Source organism: Crocodylus siamensis, chromosome 1, assembly GCF_052110815.1.
Source record: "Crocodylus siamensis isolate JL-2025a chromosome 1, ASM5211081v1, whole genome shotgun sequence".
Lineage (NCBI taxonomy): Eukaryota > Metazoa > Chordata > Crocodylia > Crocodylidae > Crocodylus > Crocodylus siamensis.
In genome coordinates, this window is record NC_143395.1 from 273,393,780 (window position 1) to 273,418,662 (window position 24,883).

At 41.6% G+C, this 24,883-nt stretch overlaps 1 protein-coding gene across 3 annotated transcripts in view; it reads left to right on the top strand.

Annotated features, from left to right (window-relative positions):
* Positions 1–20,991, top strand: part of SH3KBP1 (SH3 domain containing kinase binding protein 1) — a 361,555-nt gene extending 340,564 nt beyond the window's left edge. For all 3 annotated transcript variants that reach the window (XM_090062600.1, XM_090062582.1, XM_090062591.1), the window contains 5 exons: positions 9,557–9,666; positions 11,052–11,177; positions 12,610–12,881; positions 14,936–14,999; positions 19,922–20,991. In XM_090062600.1, the coding sequence (XP_089918726.1) occupies positions 9,557–9,666; positions 11,052–11,177; positions 12,610–12,881; positions 14,936–14,999; positions 19,922–19,963 (614 nt within the window). In that variant the 3' untranslated portion in view covers positions 19,964–20,991. The remainder of the gene's footprint in view (positions 1–9,556; positions 9,667–11,051; positions 11,178–12,609; positions 12,882–14,935; positions 15,000–19,921) is intronic.
* Positions 20,992–24,883: the final 3,892 nt, after the last annotated feature.

Here is a 24,883-nt window from a genome sequence, read left to right on the forward strand (position 1 = left end):
CAAGCAGCAATATTAGAAATTACAGCTATATTGTACAAACTGGTTTATGGCTGTACATTATTATATTTTCTGAATAATTTGTTATTAACGCCAACAGAATATGGAAATGGAATCATTTTGGGATTTAATGTATTTATTCCTTTGTATAAATGTACTTCACAGCCACTAGGCCTGTGTGTACTGGCAACAGTTTATGGTTTCATACATAATATAATAGTATGTTGCTCTGTAAATTTTTATATCTAGCACTGAATGCACTTAGTGCTATTTGATAAGAGCTTGCTAGTAATTTTGATTCAGAACAATATTTGTTCTTTTCCAGATTTGATTTTTGTTGTTGTTGTTGCAAAAATGGAAACAAACTGGTAAAGTCAACAAAAAGCCCCTGCCCCCCAAGTAAACCATTTTTGCACTGTATTGCACAAGATTTTAAATGCTGAACTTAAAGTATCTTTAGTGATGAAAACAAACTAAGTCCAAGGATAGAATAGCATGTACACTTAGACAAGTATAACATGATAGGGTCAAACCAGCATGACATCTACAAGGGCAGATGATGCCTTTCTAGCCAGTTAGAGGTGTTTTTTGTTATTGCTGTTTTGTTTTATTTTAAGATTATAATATGGGAGCAAGAATTGACCTGATGATAATATTTATCTTGGATTTCTAAGTGGTTTTGATGACCCCTTGTTGAAAAGGTTGTTAAGGAAATACACAGCTAAGAAGGAGAAGACAAAATTATATGGTGACTTAAAATGGTATTGGCTAGAACTACATAATAGCGAATGACTGTCCTGAATGATGGAAAGGGATTAGGAGCCCAGAGTGTGCCATAGCCTGCTGCTGTTATATTCATTTTTTGAGAAGGGGGCAATCAGTCCATTAATTTTTTCAGGTAACAAGAAATTATTAGCAAAAAGTGGATTGAGATGAATTTTAAAGCACTTACAGGTTAAATTGGAACATGTGTAAGGTTATGACCTGGGATCCTGGTTTTGTTTGATAAATAAATCCCCAATTTTTGAATTAAAGTAAGTAACCCAAAATCCAGAGTATTCCATGATTAAAATGAAATGCCATATAGCGGTGTTTCATTTTAATTAGCGACTTTTTTGTTAATTAAAGAAAACCATGATCCGTGGTTATGACTGTTGCAAAACAGCCTTAACTTTGGTTGCAGACAGAAGTGACAATTTTTGCCTCATCTGGCCACAGAATGCAGTCTATAGCTGTGACCAAACACAAGTCATAGCTACAAACAGCTTCAGATATGGCCAATTGGGGGAAAATCTGAACCCTTATTGTATGAGGGGTCAGATGAAGGTATCTCAAAACAGACCATCTTCTGTAACTTCTGTCTGCCCTGCCTGCCAGCCTTGAGCTGTTTTCAGAATGGGAGGGGTAAAAGGAGTGGAGGGAGTTCAGTCTGGGGGGTTTTCAGCCCCTGCCAGAGAGTAGGGCTATTGTATTGGTGTCCCCCCATGGTGGAGGGTCTCCAATTCACCCACCCCAGCTTCCAGCACTGTCTGGGGAGTCCCTAGAACAAGTTCCCTCTGCTCCCATCCCCCCTCCCATTCTGAAACAAGGACGGGCTGGGAGAGAGGAGGTACAATTATAAAGGGAAACCAGCTGCAGGCTCCCAGCCAGCAGCTAGATTCCCCTTTCCCCTGGAACTAACAGTGAACTTCTGTTTGTTCCAGGGGTTCATTGCAACACTGCGCTTCCTGCAAAGCGTTCTCACTTACAGTGGGGAGCTGCACATCTGTCTGCGTCCTTTATTATCTATACTGATGTACTTTAAGGGGAGGACAGACCACAGCCCCACCCTTCCCCTTATCTCCAATGGAAAGGGTTGAATTTAGGCACCATTCTCTTCCCAGCGGCATGACTAGGGGTCTGCTTAACTTAAGGAGGTGGCTGACCAATTTTGTGGGGAGATCATGGGGCTGGCCACTATTTTCACGGGCTGATTGTGATGCCCCTCCCACCAGTGACCCTGCTCCTCACTGCTGATTAGCTACATAATCTGTCTGTCATGTGGCCCTGCCCTCACACCAGCTGGTGGAGAGTGGTGGGGCTGCACAACAGGCAACCTCTCAGCCAATCAGCAGTGAGGGTAGGGGGGAGGTAGCCATCTTGGGCTCCCCTTCATATGGCCAACCTCTTCTTCCCTCCCCAGGGGGCTGCACCGCTAGACTGCACCTTGAGAACTGCTGGCTCCCTCTGGGGAGCGAGCATTTTATTTTGCATAAGTTGGGGGGAGGGGTTTCATGGATTTTGCTGTTATTGCCTGATTTCATGGGCAGTGCTGCATTTCATGATTTCCAGGAAGTCATGATTTCAATGGCTCCCTAAACATGACCTGTGGTAGGATACCATGTTGTGGGTAATAATGTAAACAGAACCAGCAGCTGTTTAATAAAGCAACCTCTGAAGGGCAGAAAATCCAAATGATCTTTGTCACAACTCAACCCCCCCATCCTGTCTCAACATAACCCTCACTAGTGGGTTATACTCCACTCATATGATAGCTTAATCTAAACCACTCTCGGGCAATGAGAGCTCCTTGCAGCAGCAGCCAACTGTAAATTATCTGGGCTCTGTCTCATGTTACTGTTCAGTGCTAGAGGTAAGGCTACAGCACTGGCCTCTGATCATCCTTAAACCTACTTAATTTGCATCAGGGCTGCCTTGTCTTTCAGTAAGATTCTCTTGTTCTGCATTAAAGTATGATCCTTCCTGATTAAGTGTAAGCACACAAAGGAACAAGAGTGTCAGAAGAGTGTCAAAAAAGACAAGTGCTAGAGCTTGGGGTAATCTTTTTTTACTTGCGGGGTTTTTTTTAAATTTCTAAAAGTTCCACATCAAAGTGAAACCCAAGACCTTTAGATCTTTTAAAAAGATGAAGGAAGGGGTTAGGTGGGAGAAGAGACCACCTATGTTGTGGTCAGGACATTCATTTGTGATCAGGAAGATGTATGTTCAGTTCCTGCACTGAACCTTGGCCTCCTATATCCCAGATGAGTGCCCTCATACTATCCTGTCTAGGGAGGAATGGTGTTTCTGTCTGTTTTCCTTGTTTTGATGCTGGATTTGTGAAACCTTTCCCAACTTTTGTTGAAACTGGTACATGTCCTTAAAAAGTTTGGGTTTAAACACAACAGCATTTTATGATCAAAAAACCCTCAAAAAATTCTACAAATATGCCTGAGTTTGTATTGCTTGAGGTTGGTCAAGTTATTATTATATAAAATACTGAATTCAGTTAATGTTTTACAATATAATAGTTTTTAATTGGATGCCAAAGACTGAATGGCCTTTGGCTTTATTAGCATATAACTTTTGAGACCTGTTGACATGATGTTGAACACACATACAGACTGCAGAGTTATAATCATTGTAACTTGTTGGGATTGCATTTCAGCTTGATGTAATTTATTAGTGAAAACAGGACCATAGAGCATGCAAATTTGAATTGCTTATCACCAGTTATAATGAAATTTGAGATACTGTTTGATGGAGTATAAGTATAATTTTATGCCTGTCTTTTTAATTTAATTATCATTACACGTGGAGGATTTACGTTCACAGTTATTACCACCCTTTTGTTTGCCCTCACTTCCTCCTACAGATAGCCATAATAAAATGCGGTGAAGAAATCTGCCCTTCAAATTATGTGATTTTACTTAGATTTACAGAACAACATAAAAAAACAGTTCCCCTTTCCTCCTCACTTCTTGTTTTGTTTTCTTTTTTTCCCATTTGTAGTGATGCCTTTCTTTTCCTTTCCACTCATATTTCATCAAGCTTTTCCTATTTACATCTCTTTACCATGGGTAACTCTTCTTCACTTGATGAGGGTAAGGCTTTTTTTCATCTCTATTCTGTCCTGATATTAGTTGACAATGAATGACAGACATGAACATTATGTGGAACTCCTATTGTGTAGTTAGCTACGATAGATATTTTTAATAGTAAGTGGATACTGTATTTAGTTGACTGAAAATGTTTCATTGTAATGAAAATTGTTGCACTATTATGTTGAAACAAAAAAAAATAATTGCAATATGCTTAGACAACTCCATATGGAGTTTCATAGGTTTATCTGATATATACCTTTTATGTGCCCACTGTCAATAATGTATATTTTCTTATGAAGTCTTTATACACAAATGGTGTTATCATAAAATCTGGAGTTGTAATAGCAGGAAAACCATTTAAAAACATCTCCAGAATGTTCTTTAGGTGGAAAGAAGATATATACAGTGTAGGATTTTCAAAAGTACCTGTTGACTTTTAATATACTTATGCTTCTAAGTCACCTAAGGACTTACTATATGATATTGAAAGTCAAGCAGCTCTGAACTAAATAATTTAAATAAGTTTGCCAGAAAATTAATATAATAATATGTAAAATAGATTCACACAGTTCACCCAGTAAAGTAGTCTTTCTATGCTTACTAGAGGTGCACCAGTATATCAGTCCATACCGTATCAGCACTCACAAAAGGAAAATTGACATTAGCAGCAATCACCTTTTTGTGTGGCTGATAATGTTGCCGATAAATGCCACGTATGTGCCAGGAGCGCAGCCTGACAGCTTGAAGAGCAGCATCAGGCTGGTAAATCTATAGGGGGAAGGAGCAGGAGAGTGGGAAGGGGATGGGAGAGGGAGGTAGAGGTCCCCATGGTGAAGGAGGGAGTGGGGATAGGGCAGGGGCAGGGCCTGCATAGCCAGGGAGAGCCGTGGTTCATTCAAGGGATGTGGGGACAGGGTGGCTCTTACTGCCACATGTCCTGCAGAGGCATGGGGAGCATGATCTGTGTGTGGGGTAAAGGCAGGTTGCCTGCTGTGCACTCAGGGCCAGAGGCTACGCCAGCCTCTTCCTGGTGGGAGGGTCTGGGCTGGGGCTGTGCTCAGGGTGGGCGGGGGGAGGGCATGCAGCAGCAGTGCTGGGAGGGGGGCTACAGCAAATGGGGGGGGTGGCAGTAGCCCTCCTGTAGCTCCCCATCCCAGCACCAGTGCCACTCACTCCACCACAGCCTGGCCAGAGCATAGCCTGGGCCCAGACCCCCACTGGGAAGAGGATGGCACAGCTTCTAGCCCTGAGCGTGCGGTGGGGAGCCTGCTTTCACCCCATGCATAGATGCAAGGAGCACATGCACCCCCTGCTTCTTCAGGGGGAATGCACAGCAGCAGGAGCCACCCTGCCCCCCTCCACCTCTCAGACAAGCAGCAGCTCTGTCCCACACCCAGCCCCAGCTGTGCAGTGCTGGCCCCAGCCTCCCTCCCTCATCGTGGGTGCCTCAATCTAGACCCCACATACCCCTTCCCTCCTCCCCCTATCACTTCCTCCCCAACAGACTTACTAGCCAGAAGCTGCTCTCCAAGCTGCTGGGCTACATATCAGTAATCGGATTGGTATTAGTTGATATGGCTGGTTAATAATTGGTATTGGCCCAAAATTTTTTTATTGGTACACCACTAATGCTTACCAGCAGAGAAGGAGCTGCACAGACATGTCATGTATGGGAGTGAAGGGGACACATCTGTTCCACTATTTATACTGGCTTGTGGTACCCTTTATTTTTTTGTGAAAAGATACTCAACTATATCCCTAAAATTCCCAAAAGATATCTAAGTACACTGATACTTGCTTGAAGCGTAGAACTGGCCTGCAGTTTGAGAGAGATTTTATAAGTTAATGGATGGGAGCACACTTTTTAAAAGCAATTCTTCCTGAGTTGAGGAATAAGTAAATCAGTGATCATTGGAATCTCCTCTGAGGAGCCCGAATTAGTATATAATGGAGAGCACGATGCTAGCTTTTTTTCCAGATGCTAAGTTGTATTGGAAGATGGAAAAAACGTACTCTTAAAACTCTTTACTTTGCATTTCCTCATAAGCAATAGCTGTAGCTGCCACAGTGCTGCTGTAACTCATATGTAGGATGGGAGATCATTAGTGTGCTTCTGAACAATGGATTAGGGGGTTATGAGAATTATTTCTCCAATAAGATTTGGCCTACACAATAGAAAACCTCGGAGAACACTGCACAAAATTACTATGAAATGGGTGGTTCTATGTTTAAATCCTGAATGAGCCATTGCCTTGTTTTGTCATTTCAGGCAATACCCAGGCCAACTTGTTTCCTCAGTTGTAAAACGTGGAAAACATAGGAAGGACCCCACTGAATAGAACAGGGGTGGACAACCTGTGGCCTGCATGCCACAAGTGGCATGGCCAGCTTTTGTGTGGCACATGGCAGATTGGGGAGGAGGGAGACAGCACAGCAGCAAATATGGCAGGCATCAAAAAGCAGAGCAGCAGATGGGACAAGGAATAGAAAGCAGAGCACAGATCTTGCAGGGAGGGGTATGAGAGCAGTCCTTGGAGAAGGTACAAGGCTAATTTGTAGCATGCCTACCAAAAAAGTTGGCTGCCACTGGAACAGAAGATCCCAAGGGCAAGATGAGAATAATAGCGAAGAGAAGTCCACCTGCATCCACTAACACACCACCATACCTATTTATTTTAATACAGCAATGCAAAGCGGCCAGAACTGACAGAATTACACAGGTGTAGAAAGCTATAATATGTTACTTTAACTAACCAGAATTGCCCTTGTAAGTGTCCTTGAATTGAAGAAATTGTGATTAGGGATATAATTATGGTCTAGAAAGTAAATTAATTCTCTTGCTGTACAAGGATAGGAAAATACGTCAAAACAGACACTTAAAACCGTTCTCCATGTGTGCCAAATTTTTTGCACATGCACCCAGGACCACAGCACATTGAGCCAGGGCTGTGCAGCCCCAGCTGGCTGAAGGCTGGGGGAAAGAAGTGGGGGTTCAGCATGCCAGCCCAGGTCTGCTCCCCTGCTCAGTGTGCTGCAGAGAGGCTAGCTAGAGCACAAGGATGCTACAGTGCAGGTCTAGATGGCAGGCAACCTCTTCACTGTAGCACTGTCTTGCTCCAGCCAGCCCCGGCCACCATCCAGATGTAAATTAGTACCTGGGGACACTACCCCTTGTGCCAGCTGGACTGCTGAAGCAGCCCTGAGACTTCCCTGCACCCTCTACCCACTGCAGCAGTCTGGCAGTGGGGGTTGTTGCCTGGCTGTGACCTGCTGTGCACCTGCCAGGCATGAATGAGGCATCTGCCCCTCTGGTCCACCTGCCTGTGGCTGCAGGGTTGGCCTTTATGTGGCACTACTGCCATGTGTGCCCCTGCCCAGCCATCTGAGCAGCTATCACCCAGAAGATGTATGGAAGTCATGAGATAGGGAAAGACGGCCATTACATTGAAGCTGTCTTAGCATACGTTGCATTCTTGGTTCAGTGGAGTAAAAATGGGGGGAGTAGAACTTACCATTTTCTGCCATGTGTAACTTAAAGCAGTAATGTATGGTAGCAGTGAAGACAAGCATCATCAATTCTAGTTTGAACAATGCAAGCCACATCCCCCTCCTCATGTCTTCTTCATCTCATCTGGAAAACTGCAAGTCAGATATTCGGATACCTGTTTGGACTTCATTTTCCATAGAAAATTAGTTACATCCAAACCAACAAAGCAGCACTAGAGGACTACGGACAGTTTTATGTAACACATTTGCATGTTGCCTTATTGAATTTGAAAAGCTCAATCCAGACTTGGCTACTGTGACATCATGTGACCTTTGCAAAGTTGAACTTACAGCCTCAGACTGTCAGTTCCTCATTAACGGGCCACAGTGACAAAGGTTAGGTATTGGCTTCCAGACCTAACCAGTGGAAAGCAAGAACCACACTCAGTAGATGATGGTGGGATCACTGGTTGTCTGTGGAAAGAACTGTTCCTAGAATGTGGTAAAACTCCGAGACAAGTAACCTGTGAATGTAACAGTGCTATGAAAAAGACCTCTCTTCTTTTCCTGGTAGTTGCACATATTACTGCCATGGATATATGCAGTTGAATTTCTAGATCCCATTTAACTATCAGCCACCAAATTGTTTTGGCTGTCCTACTGTAATAGGCAACAGTTTGTTCGTGTAGTAAGTCTGTTTTACTGTTACTTAACATTTTAAGAGTACTTACGTAGTATGTCAACACCTTAATCTGCAGAAGATTAATTTTTCCTTTTAACAGGTCTGAAAATGACTGGCATATACAATTATTAATTTAAGTTGTGTCATAAAAACATTACTCTGTTCATAATATAAAACATGTATGCCAAATTTGGTTCACAGCTAATACTTTCTTGTACCTAGCTTATTCTTCTATTGTGTGTTCCCTTAGCATGATAAAGTTGTTGGATGTGAGTGCTCACACATGCATATGCATTGCACATTAGGCTGCTTGCAGATGTGGAAAAAACAAAACAAAGCAGCGTTTTAAGCTCGGCGTGCCCCCATTCCAAGCACAGAGCATGCCCAGAAGATGCATTGCATTAATTTGACCCAGCTCACCCAATGTCTGTATAGATTGTGTGATTCAGCAGGGCTTTTTAGCACTTTTATACAATAGCTGATTGGATCAGGTTTAGATGAGCGTCAAAAAGTCCCACAGAAGTGCCCAATCTATACAGATGCTAGAGAGCCAGGTCAAACTAACATGCTTCCTCTTCCAGGAAAGTGCTGTTGGGGGGGGTTCATGTCTGTCAGCAGCCTTTATTTCTATTTAGCAGGGCAGTAGGGTATTTTTAAGTTGAGGTGACTTAAAACAATATAACCCATAAAATTAGATGGTTTAAAGCCACTCATCTAATTTCAAAGATGCATTCAGGGCTTGTAATACTTCTTCAGATGTCACGTTGCTCTTTCAGTAAATGTACTGACATATGGCCAGATTCAGAAAACACCCCAGCAGTCTGTTTCACAAAGCCAGTCAAGGCCCCCATCCACAAAATCTAATTTCCCTGAACCCTGTGCAGTTTTAATAAGTCATTATTAGGGTTTCACTCCCGCCCACTAATTTTTATACCTAGCCTATTATAAGTATTTCTCTTGTCAAAGAAAGGTATTTAATAATGTAGTTGCAATAAGAGAGCACAAGACTCACTGACCCAGGAGACTCCCTTACAGTCACAGTGTTCCTAGAATCCTATTAGCAGTTGGTATGAGATGCTGCGGTGCACATTTAGAATTGATTACATGAATTGTGGGAGAATGTTTTGTATTCTTCGTCAAACTATTAGCCTCTGTAGCAGCTGTATTTTCTGTTTCACATGGCAGTGCCCATCTTATCGTTTAGTCTGAGCAGGCCTGGACAAAAGAAAAGGCTCCTGTACATCTGTTTTCTTTGCCTTATTTTATGGCTCCTGTACATCTTTCTTTGCCTTACAAGTGCAGCCATGCATTGTAAACATGTCTAGATTTCAGTTGCCCTCACTTTTTTTAAAATAAAAGAGTAGATAAATGCTAAGAAGGTGTTGCCAAAAACAACATGATGTAATGGGGAAAGGGAGGGGGTTGATTTCTTTGAGATTTATAATGGCCTTTTTTAAAAATAAATCTTTATTATTTCCCCTGGAGAGAAAAATACAACTTGACTGTATTTTTTGCGTATGTTTTTAAGATCTGGAAGGCTTTGACTCTGTAGTCCCTGTTGCTGAGAAGCTCAGTCATCCAACTACAACCAGACCAAAAGCCACTGGCAGGCGACCACCCTCCCAGTCGCTCACATTGGTAAGTTGATTTTGCTTTCCTTTCTTTAAAATGATTTTCTGTAATCTTATTTTTCATAATTTCTGTGTCATCCAACCCTTTCAATTATGCTTACCTTATCACTCTGTCACAGGGAGCCCATTCTTACAATTTGGGCATAATCTTGAATGTCACTTAAGATATTTGCCTGTCTTAAAAGATTGTTACCCATTCTTTGCATGCTGCTAAGTCATCCCTGTCAATCCTGACTGGGCACTTAAAAATACCTAATAAGAATCTTTGGAATTGAGCAGTTTTTACTAACTATCAAGTATTTTGGGAACATTTCTCCAAAATGGATATTCCTTTGCCTCCACTGGAGGTCTTCAGAAATCACCCCTATTTTCAAATTATACACATTCAACATGGTATTATAAAATCCATAAATACATTATGCATTTCCTGGAATGAAGTTTCAGCATGTCTGGCATAAGGAACTTACTGCATTGTAAGTTTATCTGCCGAAAGATATTTCCTCAGCATTTGATTTGCTATTAAACGGTAAATCAAACCAAATAAATATACAAAAATCACTATTCCTTGCTCTCTGTAAATTTATATGAATTTTGGAGCATGCACAGACATATGGGAAATGTCTTTGTGGGAGCCTCTTGGCTGTTTTCATGATTAATTTCCACACTCTGTATGATGGTCCATCCTATGTTGGTGTTATATTGCACCTGTAGGTACAGCTACTCTACATATCAGATTATACTTCTAAATTTTGTTGTCTAGCTATCTATCAACTATTTGTGTGTTCTTGCTTGTGTACCTTGCCTCATCTACTGTAGAGCTGTTATTCTTGGCTCATGCAGTTTTTGGCTTTGGTTATTCTTTGGCTCATTCTATAATGAGCAAAAAATCTGGTTGTTTTTTTTTCCCCAGCATAATTTTTCTTTCTTTTCATACTGTTTTTTGCATCCCAGGAAGTCAAAGTTAAAGCAGGCTACTGCAAACAATAATAGCACTTACTGATGTGCTAGAAAAAAGAAAGGAAATACTAGAGCAAATGGAAAGTTATATTAATTTTTAAAAAAACAACCCTTGGATCAAAGTTGTGCTGACTCTTTACAAGGTGAAATGTATGTGTAAAAAGGTGAGGGAAAGGACACAATGAATTTCTTCCCTGTTTACACCGATAGCACTAGAAAACCAGTCCTACTGCACCTACTGACCCAACTTACCTCAAAAAAAAAAATTCTGACTTGAAGAAACTAAAATTCTTTCTGGGAATGGCTGTATTCCCACATTCTGAAATCTTTTCCATGTCTTAGGTACAAGTTGTGTTGAGTTATAACTTTTTATTTTATTGTACTATTTGCCATGTAAATAGTGTATGAAACAATCTGTTTTTATTTTTTGACCAGTCCTCCCTTTCAAGTTCTGATTTCTTTGACTCGCCAAGTCCTGAAGATGAGAAGGAGGAACATATCTCCCTTACACACAAAACAATCGAAGTGTCAAAGAAAGCAAAGACTGTTACAATATCACAAGTAAGTTAGATCACTCTACCTCTACTATCTTAACTTCATGTACCTGGATTTTCTTTATTTGTTAATTATTTCTTTGAGAGATTTATACATGGTTGCTATCACTGTAGATAACTAGGCATTTCAGAGTAAGCTGGAGAAAAAAAAGCACGCTGTACTGAAGGATTATTGTACCATAGACAAAAGGCCTATGTTTGGTCTACACTAGAGAAGGTTTGCCCTGTGTGCAGCTATTCTGGTACAGCTATAATGCTAAACCCTTCCAATGGGAACAATGTTTATACTTCCAGTAAAGTTCTTTTGTTCATACAGCTTATGCTAGTTTCACAAGTGAAACAAGGAAAAGCTCTTTTGGGCTAGCATGAAGTACATATACATTAAGAAGATTTGCCAGTAAAAAACAGAATAGTTTCTGTACAACTGTATCTGTATTAGTTAAAAAAGAGGAATAAACTATACTGGTAAACTACCTTTATGATTGTATAAATGTATCCACTATAATACATATTAATACAAAATATGTATTGGTATAAAATTGTAGCCTTATGTGAAAGAGTTCATTTGTTACAAAAACAGTTTGTAGACCAGTTAGGAAAGTTTTGTTCCATTTTACAATCTCCTGGGAATGTCACAAGGATAGAATGATCATGAGGCAACTTGGTACTTCAGTGGTGTGGGTCACTTACCTACTTAGGTAGGTTAAACAAAGAATCCATAGCTTAATCATATCAAGGTGAACAGAGACACAGTACAAAAAGTTAGTAGTTAAATACTTTGTCATTGGCAAATTATTACACTTCCAACAATGCCGTGTTTTTTTCTGATGGGCCATACTAAGGGACTTTTGAGACATATATATTCATTGGGCAAAAGAAGGAAGACAGAATCCTTCAGTTAGTGCAATATCACAATTGTAATCTGACTACAAAAATTCATAGGGCGACATACATTCTGTACTCTCAAAAATAAAGCAGATGGTTTAGGCATCTTCTAGCATGTAATAATGGCAAAGTGCTGAGTAAAACTGTACTTTGTGAGTACTGTGCTGAGTAAAGCTTCGTTTTCTTAGAGAATTATCTGCAATATTTTTAACACTTAGTTAAAAATATGTATCAAAGCTCCTAACTCATTGCACTTTTGTGTTGCCCTTTTCAGCGCCTCAGACTGGACTATCATTTTTTCCTTACCTTTTGTAGCAGCTTTGACAGAAAGCCTTCCAGTGGTAACTTCTGGAATCACTGAGTCTCTGATGTGGAGCACATACATAAATGTAAATTTGGCTACCTGGTTTTGTATCCAACATGTGGACAAGCATGCCAGGGTTCTGGCCAAACCTTTCAGTATGATTACAAGGCAGAATACCTAGTGGTGATGTGTTTGCTGTTCAGAAATCAGAAACTTTTGATCATGGACATTCATTGTTTCTCTTTAACAGGTGTCTGACAATAAAACGTCATTGCCTCCCAAACCAGGAAGTTTAACCAGTGGAATTAGTGCACAAGCATCATTATCCTCCTCACCTTCAACTGTACTTCATTCAGTTACTGGGGGAACAACAGGCCAAAGGTCAAATTCCCCATCCTTATTCAGTACTGAAGGAAAGCCAAAGACTGAGTTCTCAAGTCAGGGGCAAGCAGCCTTGGAGGAGCTGAGAACACAAGTTAAGGAGCTACGAATCATTATTGAAACGATGAAAGACCAGCAAAAGTAAGTGTTAGAGGCTACAAGATCTATTAGGAGGGAGAGAAGAGGCAAGACTGGGGAGAAGGTTGTTAATTGTGTGCAAATTCTGTTGAACAGTCTCTTAAAGATATGTTATGGGGAAAAACGATAAACACTGTATTGATTAATCTGGAACAGTTTTTCTGGAGTTGCATTGTTTTATGACACATGTAGATGTTAATGGCTTTTCAAAAAGCCGAACTTTAGACTTGACACGGGTTAATGGTTTGAAAGTGTTCAATGTGAGAGAAGCAATTAAAAGACTCCTAAGCACATTGATCCTAAAGCTTTTGTAGTAAGTAGGTTTTGATACTAAAATGATTAAATATGTTATACAGTAACACTAGTAATTTGTTGCTTACCTGTTAGTGCAACTGTACAGAAAGCTATTACTCCAGATCAGCGGTTCTCAACCCGTGACGCACAGGCTGCATGTGGCCCAGTCAGCACACTGCTGCAGCTCATGTGACATCCTATACGGCCCACATAACACACTGAGAGCTACAAGTGTGGCCCGCTATGGCATATAGATTGAGAACCACTGCTGCAGATAAATTACTGAATTGTGATTAATAGAGTAACTAATTGTATTTTTATCCCGCATCTTGTTTATTTAGGTGTCTTTTGTTTGTTTTGTTTTTTAATTGTCCATGATTTTGGGAGAATCTGGGGCCTTTTCATGACTTAGTTGATATCTTCCATTGTTTCAGTGGGAATGAAAACAGGAAACTCTCAGTCAGGATGTGTGTTGTGGTACTCGGGCAGTAAATAATAGAAAGCTGAATGTAAAAGCACACTTGAACATACTGTACTGGAGAGGCGCATGGAAGAGGGACAGAGAAGGAAGGGAGATTATAAAGTCTATGGTGGGAGGATCAAAAAGGAATGTGGAGAGCTGCTCACTCACTGTCTACCCCCGCATTTTGGGCCAACTTGACTGCCTTTCATAAGCAGTAACTAGGTCCCCACTCCTCAGTCCTCCAGCCTGATGTTCTAACACAGATAGGCAAAATATGGTCTGCCAGAGTATTTTTATCTGGGCCACAATGTGTCCCTCAGCCTGGCCCAAATGTGGGGAACATCTTGGATTGTGGTGTGTGTAGCTGGTCCCGCCACCCCTGGGTGTGTAACGGGGCTGGGGCAGTGCAGCAGCTGGACTCTACTTCCCGGCAGCCTGGTGGTGGCACTTCTGTCCAGCTGCCACTGCCGTGCATCTCTTCTGCTGCCGCCAGACCCAGTCCTGCTGCCCAGGCACCTGCCTATCTCCCCCACACCCACTGCTGGGATGCTGGATGGAGCAGGCAGGTGGGTGGGACTCCATGGAGATGTGCCTGGGACCCTCGGAGGCACTGTGTGCTTGGCTGAACAAGTGGGATGGGGCCACAGGTGGGGAGCAGCGTCTGGGAGTGGGATGGGCAGGTGGGGCTGGGGCCAGGATTGCAGGGCAGTGACAGCACAAGGCCAGGGCCCAAGACAGAGCCATGATCCTCTCCCAGCATGGCCCTGGGCTGTCACTGCCCCACGATCCCAGCCCCGGCCACCCGTCCTGCTTCTAGACATCACTCCCCGCCTGCCCACAGCCCCATCCCATCTGCCTGGCCAAGCATGCTTTTGCCTAGGGAGGTCCTGACCTGTCTCCATGGAGACTCACCATCTGCCTGCTCCGTCCTGTGCCCCCAGTGCCCCTTCTCCCTTTCCTACACCTTGCCCATCACAGAGGCCCATGGACAACAACAGATCCAAACCTTGGAATTTCTTGTTTCCTAAATTGCAACAAATGGTGTTAAGATAAACTGTTTTAAAACAGATAAACGTGTGGCAACATAGGCAAAGCTTATGTTAGTAGTTTTGTTAACCTACCAACATCCTAATCCATTTTGTTGCCCCTCTTCTCTTCAATTTTTTTTAACTGTAGTATGCCAAAAATGTAACCCGGAGGTTAGAGAATTCTGATACTGGTTCAGGGAGGAAAACAAGGCTCAAGAAAACAATTGTACTTTTATTCTAATAATATGTGAACTTTGCACTATTTTTAATAGAAAAGAGATCAAACAATTGCTGTCTGAATTGGATGAAGAAAAGAAGATCCGTCTACGATTACAGGTAATTTTTATTCAATAGGCAGGAGGCAACTTCACTGGGATAGTGGCAGATCAGATTTAGGACCAAGAAGTTCTTATAACACTTGGAATAAATAGATTCTATTAAAGGAAAAGAAAAGCCTACTATAAACATTTTCCTAAAACTATTATATTTTAATCTTATGATGTTTCAAATGTATATATTACAGAATGTCTGTATGTGTGCATGTACATATCAGTCTGTATACACACTGTATATATTGCAGAAATATGTATACATTGCAATTTTGCAGTCATATTTGAAAATTATCTGGAAACTGAATGGTCCATTTTTATTGTCCATGCTGGAAAAAAAACCCTAAATATATAGTATTTAGTGGACAAAGTGAGAGATAATTTTAAAAAGAAATTTAAAATGTTAGTTTCAGTTACCCAGGTTGTTCTTGTTTATAAGGTAACTAAGTTTATATGTTTGTTTTAAATTATCAATGATCTGGCAAAGCCTTTTTTTAAATGAAGGATTAATTCTATTGCATTTGAAAAAATATTTTTAGATAACAAGACTTCACTATTTCTCTTGCACATTGCACTTGGGTTTTCCTTAGCAAAGCACCTTAATTTTTTTTAAGGATATTTTCCTAATTAAAAATCCAGTTCCAATTCCCTTGACATTTAATAGTATTTTACCTAGAAGACTATCCAGCTGATTCAGACATTGGCCAGAGTAGAGGACAAGAAGCATAAGTATGAGGAACATATTGGATCATCCACTATACTGGTTCAAATACTAAGAGACAGCTTTTTATAGTTTTTGGAGAGTACTTATTAGATTTTCATTTGGTTAGCAAAGTTTAAGTTTTGATTATTTTTGATATTTTTGTTTTCATATTGCAGTATGAATTCACTATTTTGTATTGATGATTCAAAATCAAAACCTGATTTCAATATTCTAGTCTCACTAAATGAGGTACTACTGAACATTTACAAGGGTGGCAGAACCTGACCCCTCAGGGCATGTCCACACATGCAAGCATATGCACTTGCAGCAGTTCAAATAGAAGTGGTACAAATTTGAGCTGGGGCTTTTTACCTCGGCGCAGGTGCTCAGACATACTTTGTTGTGGGGCAAATTGTGCTACTCGGGGCAGAATGACCCTGCTTGGCTGCTTCTGGATCTGCAGCCAGGGGGAGCCAGAGCCCAGGGCCAGCACCTGTGCTGTCCCCAGCAGTATAAAAAGGTGTCTTGTCCTGGCCCCATCAGTACAAAAAGCTGCCCTGTCAAATAGCTCAGGGCTACTCGCTCTCAGGAGCTTCTGGGGCTCAGCCAATTAGTACCTGGGGACACTACCCCTTGTGCCAGCTGGACTGCTGAAGCAGCCCTGAGACTTCCCTGCACCCTCTACCCACTGCAGCAGTCTGGCAGTGGGGGTTGTTGCCTGGCTGTGACCTGCTGTGCACCTGCCAGGCATGAATGAGGCATCTGCCCCTCTGGTCCACCTGCCTGTGGCTGCAGGGTTGGCCTTTATGTGGCACTACTGCCATGTGTGCCCCTGCCCAGCCATCTGAGCAGCTATCACCCAGAAGATGTTCCAGGTGTGGTGGCCTGTTTTGAACGGTCAAAGCATGTCCTCCTGCCCCCAGTTGGCCAGGAGATCACCCACAGCCAGCTAGGTCCAAGGTGCCACCTCTGAGAGGCAGCGTCCTGCCACTGGCCTCCCTAGCAGAAATTCTGGTGTTCCCTATTGGAAAACTGAAAAATCCCTGATACAAAAATCCCAAAGTCACTCTGTAAAATACCCCAAAATCCATGCTCACAGAGAGAGAGACAGAGACAGTGATCAGTTGGGCAATGTTTTATTGATATATCTACAGTGTTAAAGAAATTTTGAAGCCTACCAGTGTCTCTATCATAATAATAAAGTGAATACTAAATGCATGTTTTGTGAATTCATGAATATGTTTTGCTGCCCCCCACAGGGGCCATGGCCCCCCAAAGGGGCTACAGCCCCCCCCACAGGGGCTACCTCCCCCTGGAGGGCCCACATGGCCCACCCCACCCCTGTGTGCTCCCTCAGCCCCTGGATTGCTGCCCTGCCTGGCCCCATCCCCTGCCAGCCTCTGCTCCCCCAGACCCCACATGGACGATCCCCACCCCAGCCTCTGGCACTTTAAAAAGAAAAAAAAAAAATCCTCTATTCACCTCAGGAGCTGGGGGTGGAGTCTGTGGCCTCCTGGCAGAGCCCCCCCCCCAGGCAGCAGGGGGCAGCAGGGCCCAGGCTGGGGTTGCTGGGCCTGTCACCCAGCCTTGCATAGTGTGGGGGGGGCCCAGCAACCCAGATGGCAGCTCGAACTGCTGGTAAGTAAGTGCCACAGGGTGGGGGGTTGTTTTGTTTCCCCCCCCCAGGATGCTGGGGTGGGGAGGCAGAGCTTGGGAGACTGCGGGGGGGATGGGGCTGGGCAGGGAAGGGATTGGAGGGGCTGGGGGGGGATGGGGCCAGGCAGGGAAGGCATCGGGGGGGCTGGGGGAGCAGACGGGGCTGGCGGGGGTCCTCCCCATGGTCCCCTCCCCCCTCCTCCAGCCCTCCAAGCCCTTGCTTACCAACAGTGATGCCTGGGTCCAGCTCCCTCTTGCTGGCACACTGCCTGCTCTGCGTGGGCAGGCAGCATGCTTCAGCACCAGAGTGAGGGCTCACCATAGAGATGCTCTGGCAGCCAGAGCATCTCTGTGGAGGACCCAGCCTCCAGTTGCCTCAGGGCATGGTCTGGGACCTGCCTCACTTCTTTTCTCTGTGGGGTTTTTTGACCCCTAGATATCCAGAGGTCTAATTTTGCCCCCGTGCTGCAAAATTGCATTTTTTCGTTCCTGCGCGTGCCTCTTGCAGCATCTCAAAAGGATTTGAGATGCTGCAAGAGGCGCATGCGAGTTCATCTGGACATGCCTTCAGTGGGTATTTTCCTTCTCACTGCATCACAAGGCCAGAAACTTGCAAATAGAATAGTTTGGGTAGAACTGTGCAGAGTCAATGTTTTTAATAATGAACAGCTAATAGTCAACTAAAATTGATCAACTTTTTATTGATATTTTTTCCTTGGCCTAACGTTCCCTAACATTTAGGGTTTTGGATTCCAGCCCAAGACAGCTTTAGGTCTAGTCACACAGCAGTACTAATATAACTAAAAAATTTTGGGTGTGGCAAATTAGATCTAGTTTAACTTGCACTGATAAATGTGTAGGCTCAAGCTAAACTTATATTTGTGTAAACCAGTTATATGTGTGAGTCTCCATGCAAAAGTTGCTCTAGATTAGGAGGTAGAGTGAAGCTAATTTGGGGGTATGGTTTGAGGAATTTACTATTTTATTTTAATATTTTATCTATTTTTATCACTTAACTGTTTTTATTATAAGCCAACCTGAGCTTTTTTGGGGGAGGGTGTGCTGGAGATTAAATAAATAAATAAACAAATAGCTTAACTAAGCCAATTTAAGTTAAACCCGGGCTCATCTACATGTGCTGTTAATGTGGCTGAAAAAACTCCATCACTGTTTGTTGTGGAGTTTATTGCTCCCAGGCTCTTTATTTGCATGTGTATCTGGGACAACAGCATGTTAAGCCAGGGCAGAGCAGCCTCAGCAAACAGAGGGCCCCAGGGTCAGCCTGCTAGCCCAGGGCTGCTCCAATTTGGCTCAGCATGTTGTGGAGGGGCTGGCTGGGACATGAGAGTGTCTCAGTGTGGAACTAGCTGGCAGGCAGCTCCCACACCTTAGGCAGTGGAAGGCCAGGACTAACGGGGCTCAGCCCCACCAAACTCGGGGCAGTGGGTAGGGCCACAAAGCAGCCGGGCTGCAGACAGCTGCAGCAACAGGCAGGAGGGGCACACGCACAACCAGGATCACAGCCCAGTGTTTGGATCACTAGCTGCCCAGCATGGCTAACAAGTATAAATCCATTCTGTGACGGGTAATGGGCTGGGGAAAGGGGGCAATCAAGGCCCCTGTGGTGAGGAAGGGAGTGGAGCACAGGTAGGGGCAGGGGCTGGAGGGAGTGGGGCTCTGGCCAGGCCAGGTGGTGGGACAGTTGGAGCCTGCGCGGCTCATTCAGGGACACAGGCGGGGGTGGGGTCCCACTGCTGTACGCGAGGCAGAGGCTGGCTGCTGCTGTGCGCTGGGCTTTGCCCCACTCACCCCCACTCCTGCTCCTGCCTGTGTCCCACTCCCTTCCTCACTGCGAGGGCCTTGATCTGTCCCTTCCCCTAAAGACTTACCTGCTGTGGGCAGGTGGGGCACGCCTATGCTCAGTCCCCACAAATAATTTTTTTTCCCTCTGCCTGTGCCCCACACTGAAGCACCCTCAAGCTTCAGCCATCCCCATCAGTGTCTACATATGCATTGCAGCAGCCTAAATAACTCCATTGTTAGATAGTACTTGTGTCTGGCAGTACTATCCTATGGCAGAGTTAATTAGTTTACTCTGTCCTAATAGCACCACACGTATAGATGGTGATGCTTTACTACAGAGCTAATTAGTTAGCTCCTCAGTAAACTTTTCATGTAGAGGCACCCCAGTGTAGTTTCTGTGCAAAGAGGAACATTTTGGGCTGGGAAACACTGGAAAGACTCCTAGGAGAGAATCTGAAATAGTAGGTTCATGTCATGTTCTAGTGACTGTCCTAGTTTGGTTCTGGAGCTATGTTCAGCTGTCTTTAGTGAAAGTCACCTGGATTTGTGCAACCTTTGGCAGTGGTGTAAGTAAAAACAAAAACAAAACAAAACCAAAAAAACCCTCTCCTCTCCCCCCCATAAAATACAAAATCTATACCCCACCCTGAAATACCCAATGATACATTAGACTTAATTTGTTATGCTACTTATAGCCACTTACAGCAACTATTCCTGAATTTGATTAGGTGGCACATTTTTTAAAAAATCTATTTTTTTTTTTGCAGATGGAAGTTAATGACATAAAGAAAGCTCTTCAATCAAAATGAATACTTGATAGATGGAATGTTACATTATTCATCATGACTGAGACTCAAATTTATGCCCCAGCCAAAATAACTTTGTGCCAAATGATTTAAGAATTGCCTCAACATCCCTTTGTTTGAAGGATTAGCACAAGAGTTTTGATAGCACAACAGAAATACCAACGAAAAGAAGAACTTCTACACGAAGCAGTTGCTGTATGGCACTGGTTGTGACTGAAATTGTTACTATTGTGCTAAAGGCTCTCTACTTCAAGATCACAGATAAAATGAAAACTCAGGCAGTTTAGTCCATAGTGGTACTATTTTGATGATATTTTTCCATAAATAAAATGTATTTCAGATTATCCGTTTACAAGCTTTATGATTTTGATTTTTTTAAAAAAATTGTCTTTTGTCACAGATTCCTAAAATATTTGTACTGCATATAGTCAGGAATGAATGTTACTATGTGTGTGTGGGGGGGAGGGTGTTGCTTCAGGTAGAAGAGCCTACTTTTTGTGTTATGGTTTTAAATTCTGTTACATATGCAATTTTATGTCCAAAAAAATATACAAGATAAATTTGTGTACTATAGTGTATTTAAAAAAAGAAGAAAACAATGGAAAAATCTGGTCTTTGCAATGATTTGTGCCTTCTTTTTGCCACACTGATTGAAGCTGGTTGCAAACCAGATCTCAAGATAATGTAGCTGTCCTGCTGACACCTGTCATTTTGGTCCACTAGAGGTCACTCTTAATATTTAACTGCTCTGTCAATACAGCCAGATGTGTGCTAAGGTGGCATGACAGACTGCAGGTTTGGGAGCAGCTTTGTCTTATCAGCTGTGGCTTTTTTAGCTTTCCTGTTTTTAATAGGTCTCTCATGCAACTAGAAAGTTCATTTCTGCTTGATTTTGATTACAAAAACTAATCACCTGCCTCCGTCCCCAATTTTGCACATGGAGTGAACAGCAGATATGCATTACTAAAGCAAAAATAAAAACAACCTAAAAATCATCAATAAAAAAAGTTGTTTTATTCATGCATGAAGTCCTTCATTGTGTGTGATCTCATTTATGTGGTATCATTTGCCATATTTTAGCAGCAGTACTCTCTTTCCTGCTCTTATTGAAACCAATGTTAAATGTATCTGTGTGTGCATGGAATAGAGCATTTCTTCTTTTCAGAGTAACCTTTTTCTTTCCTGTTAGTGCAATTGGAAAACAAGGAATTACAGGACTGCTCTGGTTTCATACATTCTCTGATGGCAGCAGGTATCTTTCAGCCACTGAGAACAGTTGTAATATGCTCTGCTATCTCTGTTGAGTTTATATGAAGCAACTAAATGCAGCTATTTTTGCACAGCTTGTGGAGTGAATGAGTGATAATGCTGAAGTTATAGAGTAGTAAAAATCAAACAAAGGATTCATTACTCCTCATGCCAAGTGTTATTAATTGATTCTACCCTAGAGATTCTACACCACAGATTTCTGTCCTGCCTGCCAAGATCTGGATAGGGCTTATTTCTCTGTCTATTAGTAGCACTTATAAATGGCCAGAGGGTTTCCAATTTTGTCATATTAACCACTAGTTATGTTCTCTATTGTCCTACAGAAGGCCCAGATTAAAGTCCCTTAAAGTTTCTTATAAGAATCTGCCAGAACACACTGTAGATGAAAGCCATGCCATACGTTCAGACTAAAGCTGGATAGAAACCAGCTATGGCATTGTTACACATTTTCAGGCACTAACTTTGTAGCTGCTTGGCTCTTTTTATAGCTGGAGAGAGATGTTTATGGTGTGACAGTTACTTTGCATGTGTGACCAGTCTAAATTTATTGCTCGGTTAACCAGTTAATTGCATGATAATTATTTTGCACATGTGGCTGGTCTAAATTTGTTGTGCAATTAACCAGTTAATTGCACAATGTATGTAATGTCTGCATGTTACTTTAAAGGATTTTATTCTAGGTCTTCTGTAGGACAACAGAGAACATTACCAATGAACCCAGTTCCTCTGGTACAGCATGTGCTGCTTATACAGTGAAGATGCTTGAGATTTTAAATTTTTGAGTGAAACTTTAGTAAATGTTTTTATAAATAAAATTGCCATTGCTCAGTTGTTACATGAACAAAAACATTAATTAAATATTCTTACTGAAATGCCATTATTTGAGGATTTTAAACAGCTGCATTTAGCAGTTTTTTAAACAAAGTATCCATCCAGTTCCACCATGGGTTTCCAGCAGTAAAGATTTCTAGATTACTTGACTAGAATATCTTTTGTGATACTAATGATAGAACTGGGAGAGCAGGACACAGGAGAAATAAGCCAGAAAGAACATCTTGGAGTTCTTAATTCTGTGCATTTGGAATGTATATCTAGAATTAAACAGTTCTATAATGCTATGGATCCTAACTTCACCCATGGGAAACAAAACAAGGGTACCAGCGATAAAGTATTAGTTTCTGGACTGGACCTTGAAATGTAGGAGGAAGTTCTGATATGTTACTTTTCAAAACAAATCTCTAAACTCATCATGGACTTTCCTAAAGTTAGATAACATCTATTTTTTTTCCTCCTGTCAAGATAGTAACTTGTTATTTTATGGGGCTGTACTTGAGAGTCCAGTGTATTATGCTTTGTAATAGAAGGCTAGATGAGATTTTTGTGAAAATATTTTGTTTTAAATTTTATGGTTCTTCAAGGTGAGATTCCTTGGGAATACAATTTGTATTTTGTTTCTGCATTTCATTATAAAAATTGAACGTATTTTACAAAGGATATGAATTTCTCTTTTTTTAAAAAGATCAATGATACATTATAACCTGTAGATATAAACTGCTACCTTTGGGAATGTTCGTTTTTATCTTCAAAGAAACAGAAAATGCCAGTGAATTACCAAGTTATTTTTAAGTGAAACTTATTAAATATTGTCGTTTGAAAGTTGTGTAAAATTACCTTTCGTTAAAATATCCTGATGACAGAGACATACAATTTTGTGACTTAAGTTTTGTTTTATGTGGAAATCAAGTGAAGCATCAGATTTGTGCTTTTGAGTTATTTATTAATAGCTGGGTTTTTGTTTGTTTTTTTTTACAATTGCTCTTATCTAGGTCATGATTTTGATATGTAATTAAATGAATTAACAGTTTACTTTTATGTAATCTAGTGAAAGAAACTGTGTACCTCAAGTGCTTAATTTTGAAGCCCCTCAGTTTGCTAAGACCTTCAGCAAATTCAGCCTTAAATTTATTGAGTTCCTTTTGTGTGCGTTTGAAGCAGGTAGGAAATGCTGAAAATCCTAAAAGCCTTCTAAAATATACTTAAAAATCCTTTTCAACACTGAAAGAGCCTGCCGTCCCCTGTATATGGAACTATCAACTACTATTAGCTTTAATAAAAGAATTACATGACATGGGAATAAATCCTATAAAAATACAAATATTCAAAGCATGGATTAGATTCTAGTAGTGAAATTACATCTTTTCATGCTTATTTGCGTTCTATTCATAAATTCACATAAAGACTAAGCTTAGCCAAGTGTTACTCTAACAGGTTTATAGCTACCTATTATAATCTTCAGTTGTGCTTAAAACTACCTATAATCAACTGTTCTCATGCTTGTAAAATGCATTTAACAACTAATAAGTTATTAACACTTCATATGCCATTTATGAATGTGTAACTCACTTTTTCTGTCAACCCTTGTTAAAACTTAAAGAAAAGGTAATGGACCTGGACAAGAAAAAAATTTCAGATGTGGGTAGATGTGAGGAAATATTACCATATTCTGGAGCTATTCTTTTCTGCATTAATTCTATATTGATATATTTTTTCTCATTTGAGTTGCATTAGAAACAAAGTTATGTTTAGCTTTACTTATTGTTAAAGTTTACCTTCCAAGTGAACTAATGCCAACTCCCTCTTTGGCATCTTTTGCTGTCCTGTCATTTTAAAACCAGACAGATTGATGACACACTGCTGTAGGAAGACTGTAATACTACAAGCTCTCAAGGGAGTCAGTAGAAATCCCAGTAGATACAAGAATCGGTTCATATGCAACTAGGTCTGTTTTTCTGTTACTCTTTATGTCCCCTATTTTTCTCTTCAAGGTGTCAGGTTTTGTATCGATAGAGGACAACTGGACAGCCCTCTATGATGGCCACCCTATATGCAACATCTTGCAGAATCAAGGCAGTTCATTAAAATTTTTCAGCATTGGCAAGGAAGGGGACTTAAGTGGTGCTGATAACCAGGGATCCTGGTTTTCCCTGTTTACAAATCACAAATTCTCTGCTTTAAAATCACAGCTTCTCTGATTTAAAACCCCAAAATCTGTGTTTTTCCATGATAACAATGAAATGCCACTATATTACAGGTATCAGTTAAACAGTGTTTTATCAATATATTTACAATTTTAAAGTAATTTGGAAGCCTACCAGTGCCTCAATCACTATAATAAAATACATTCCAAATGCCTATAAGTTTTGGCATTTGATTTTGGGTTTTTAAGCACAGAAAATCAGAGCTTTCCCTGTCCCCTTTGCTCACCAAGATGCACATCCAGCTTCTGCTATCCCCTGCCCACTGCATTCTGGTGCTGAGCAGCCCTGATATACTGGTGCCCTGCCCATGCCACTCTTACTTTTTTCCATTCTTACTTTTCATGATTTTGAAAATAGCCCATGTCTGTAAATAAAATGAGGAGGAATACCAGCACTATCTACTCAGGTAGCCAGGACATTGAAATCCACAAGATACTTTTACTTTTTAATCCCCACAATGTTACTTCATTGCTTTATTCAATGCCACTTTATTGCTGCCAGACTGATTGATTGGGCCTAGAGACACACACATGTGTTTGGGGTCAGAAGGACTCACACCTGACTAATTGATGCTGTGTGAGGCAATACAACAGTGGCAGGTCCAGCTGCTCATCAG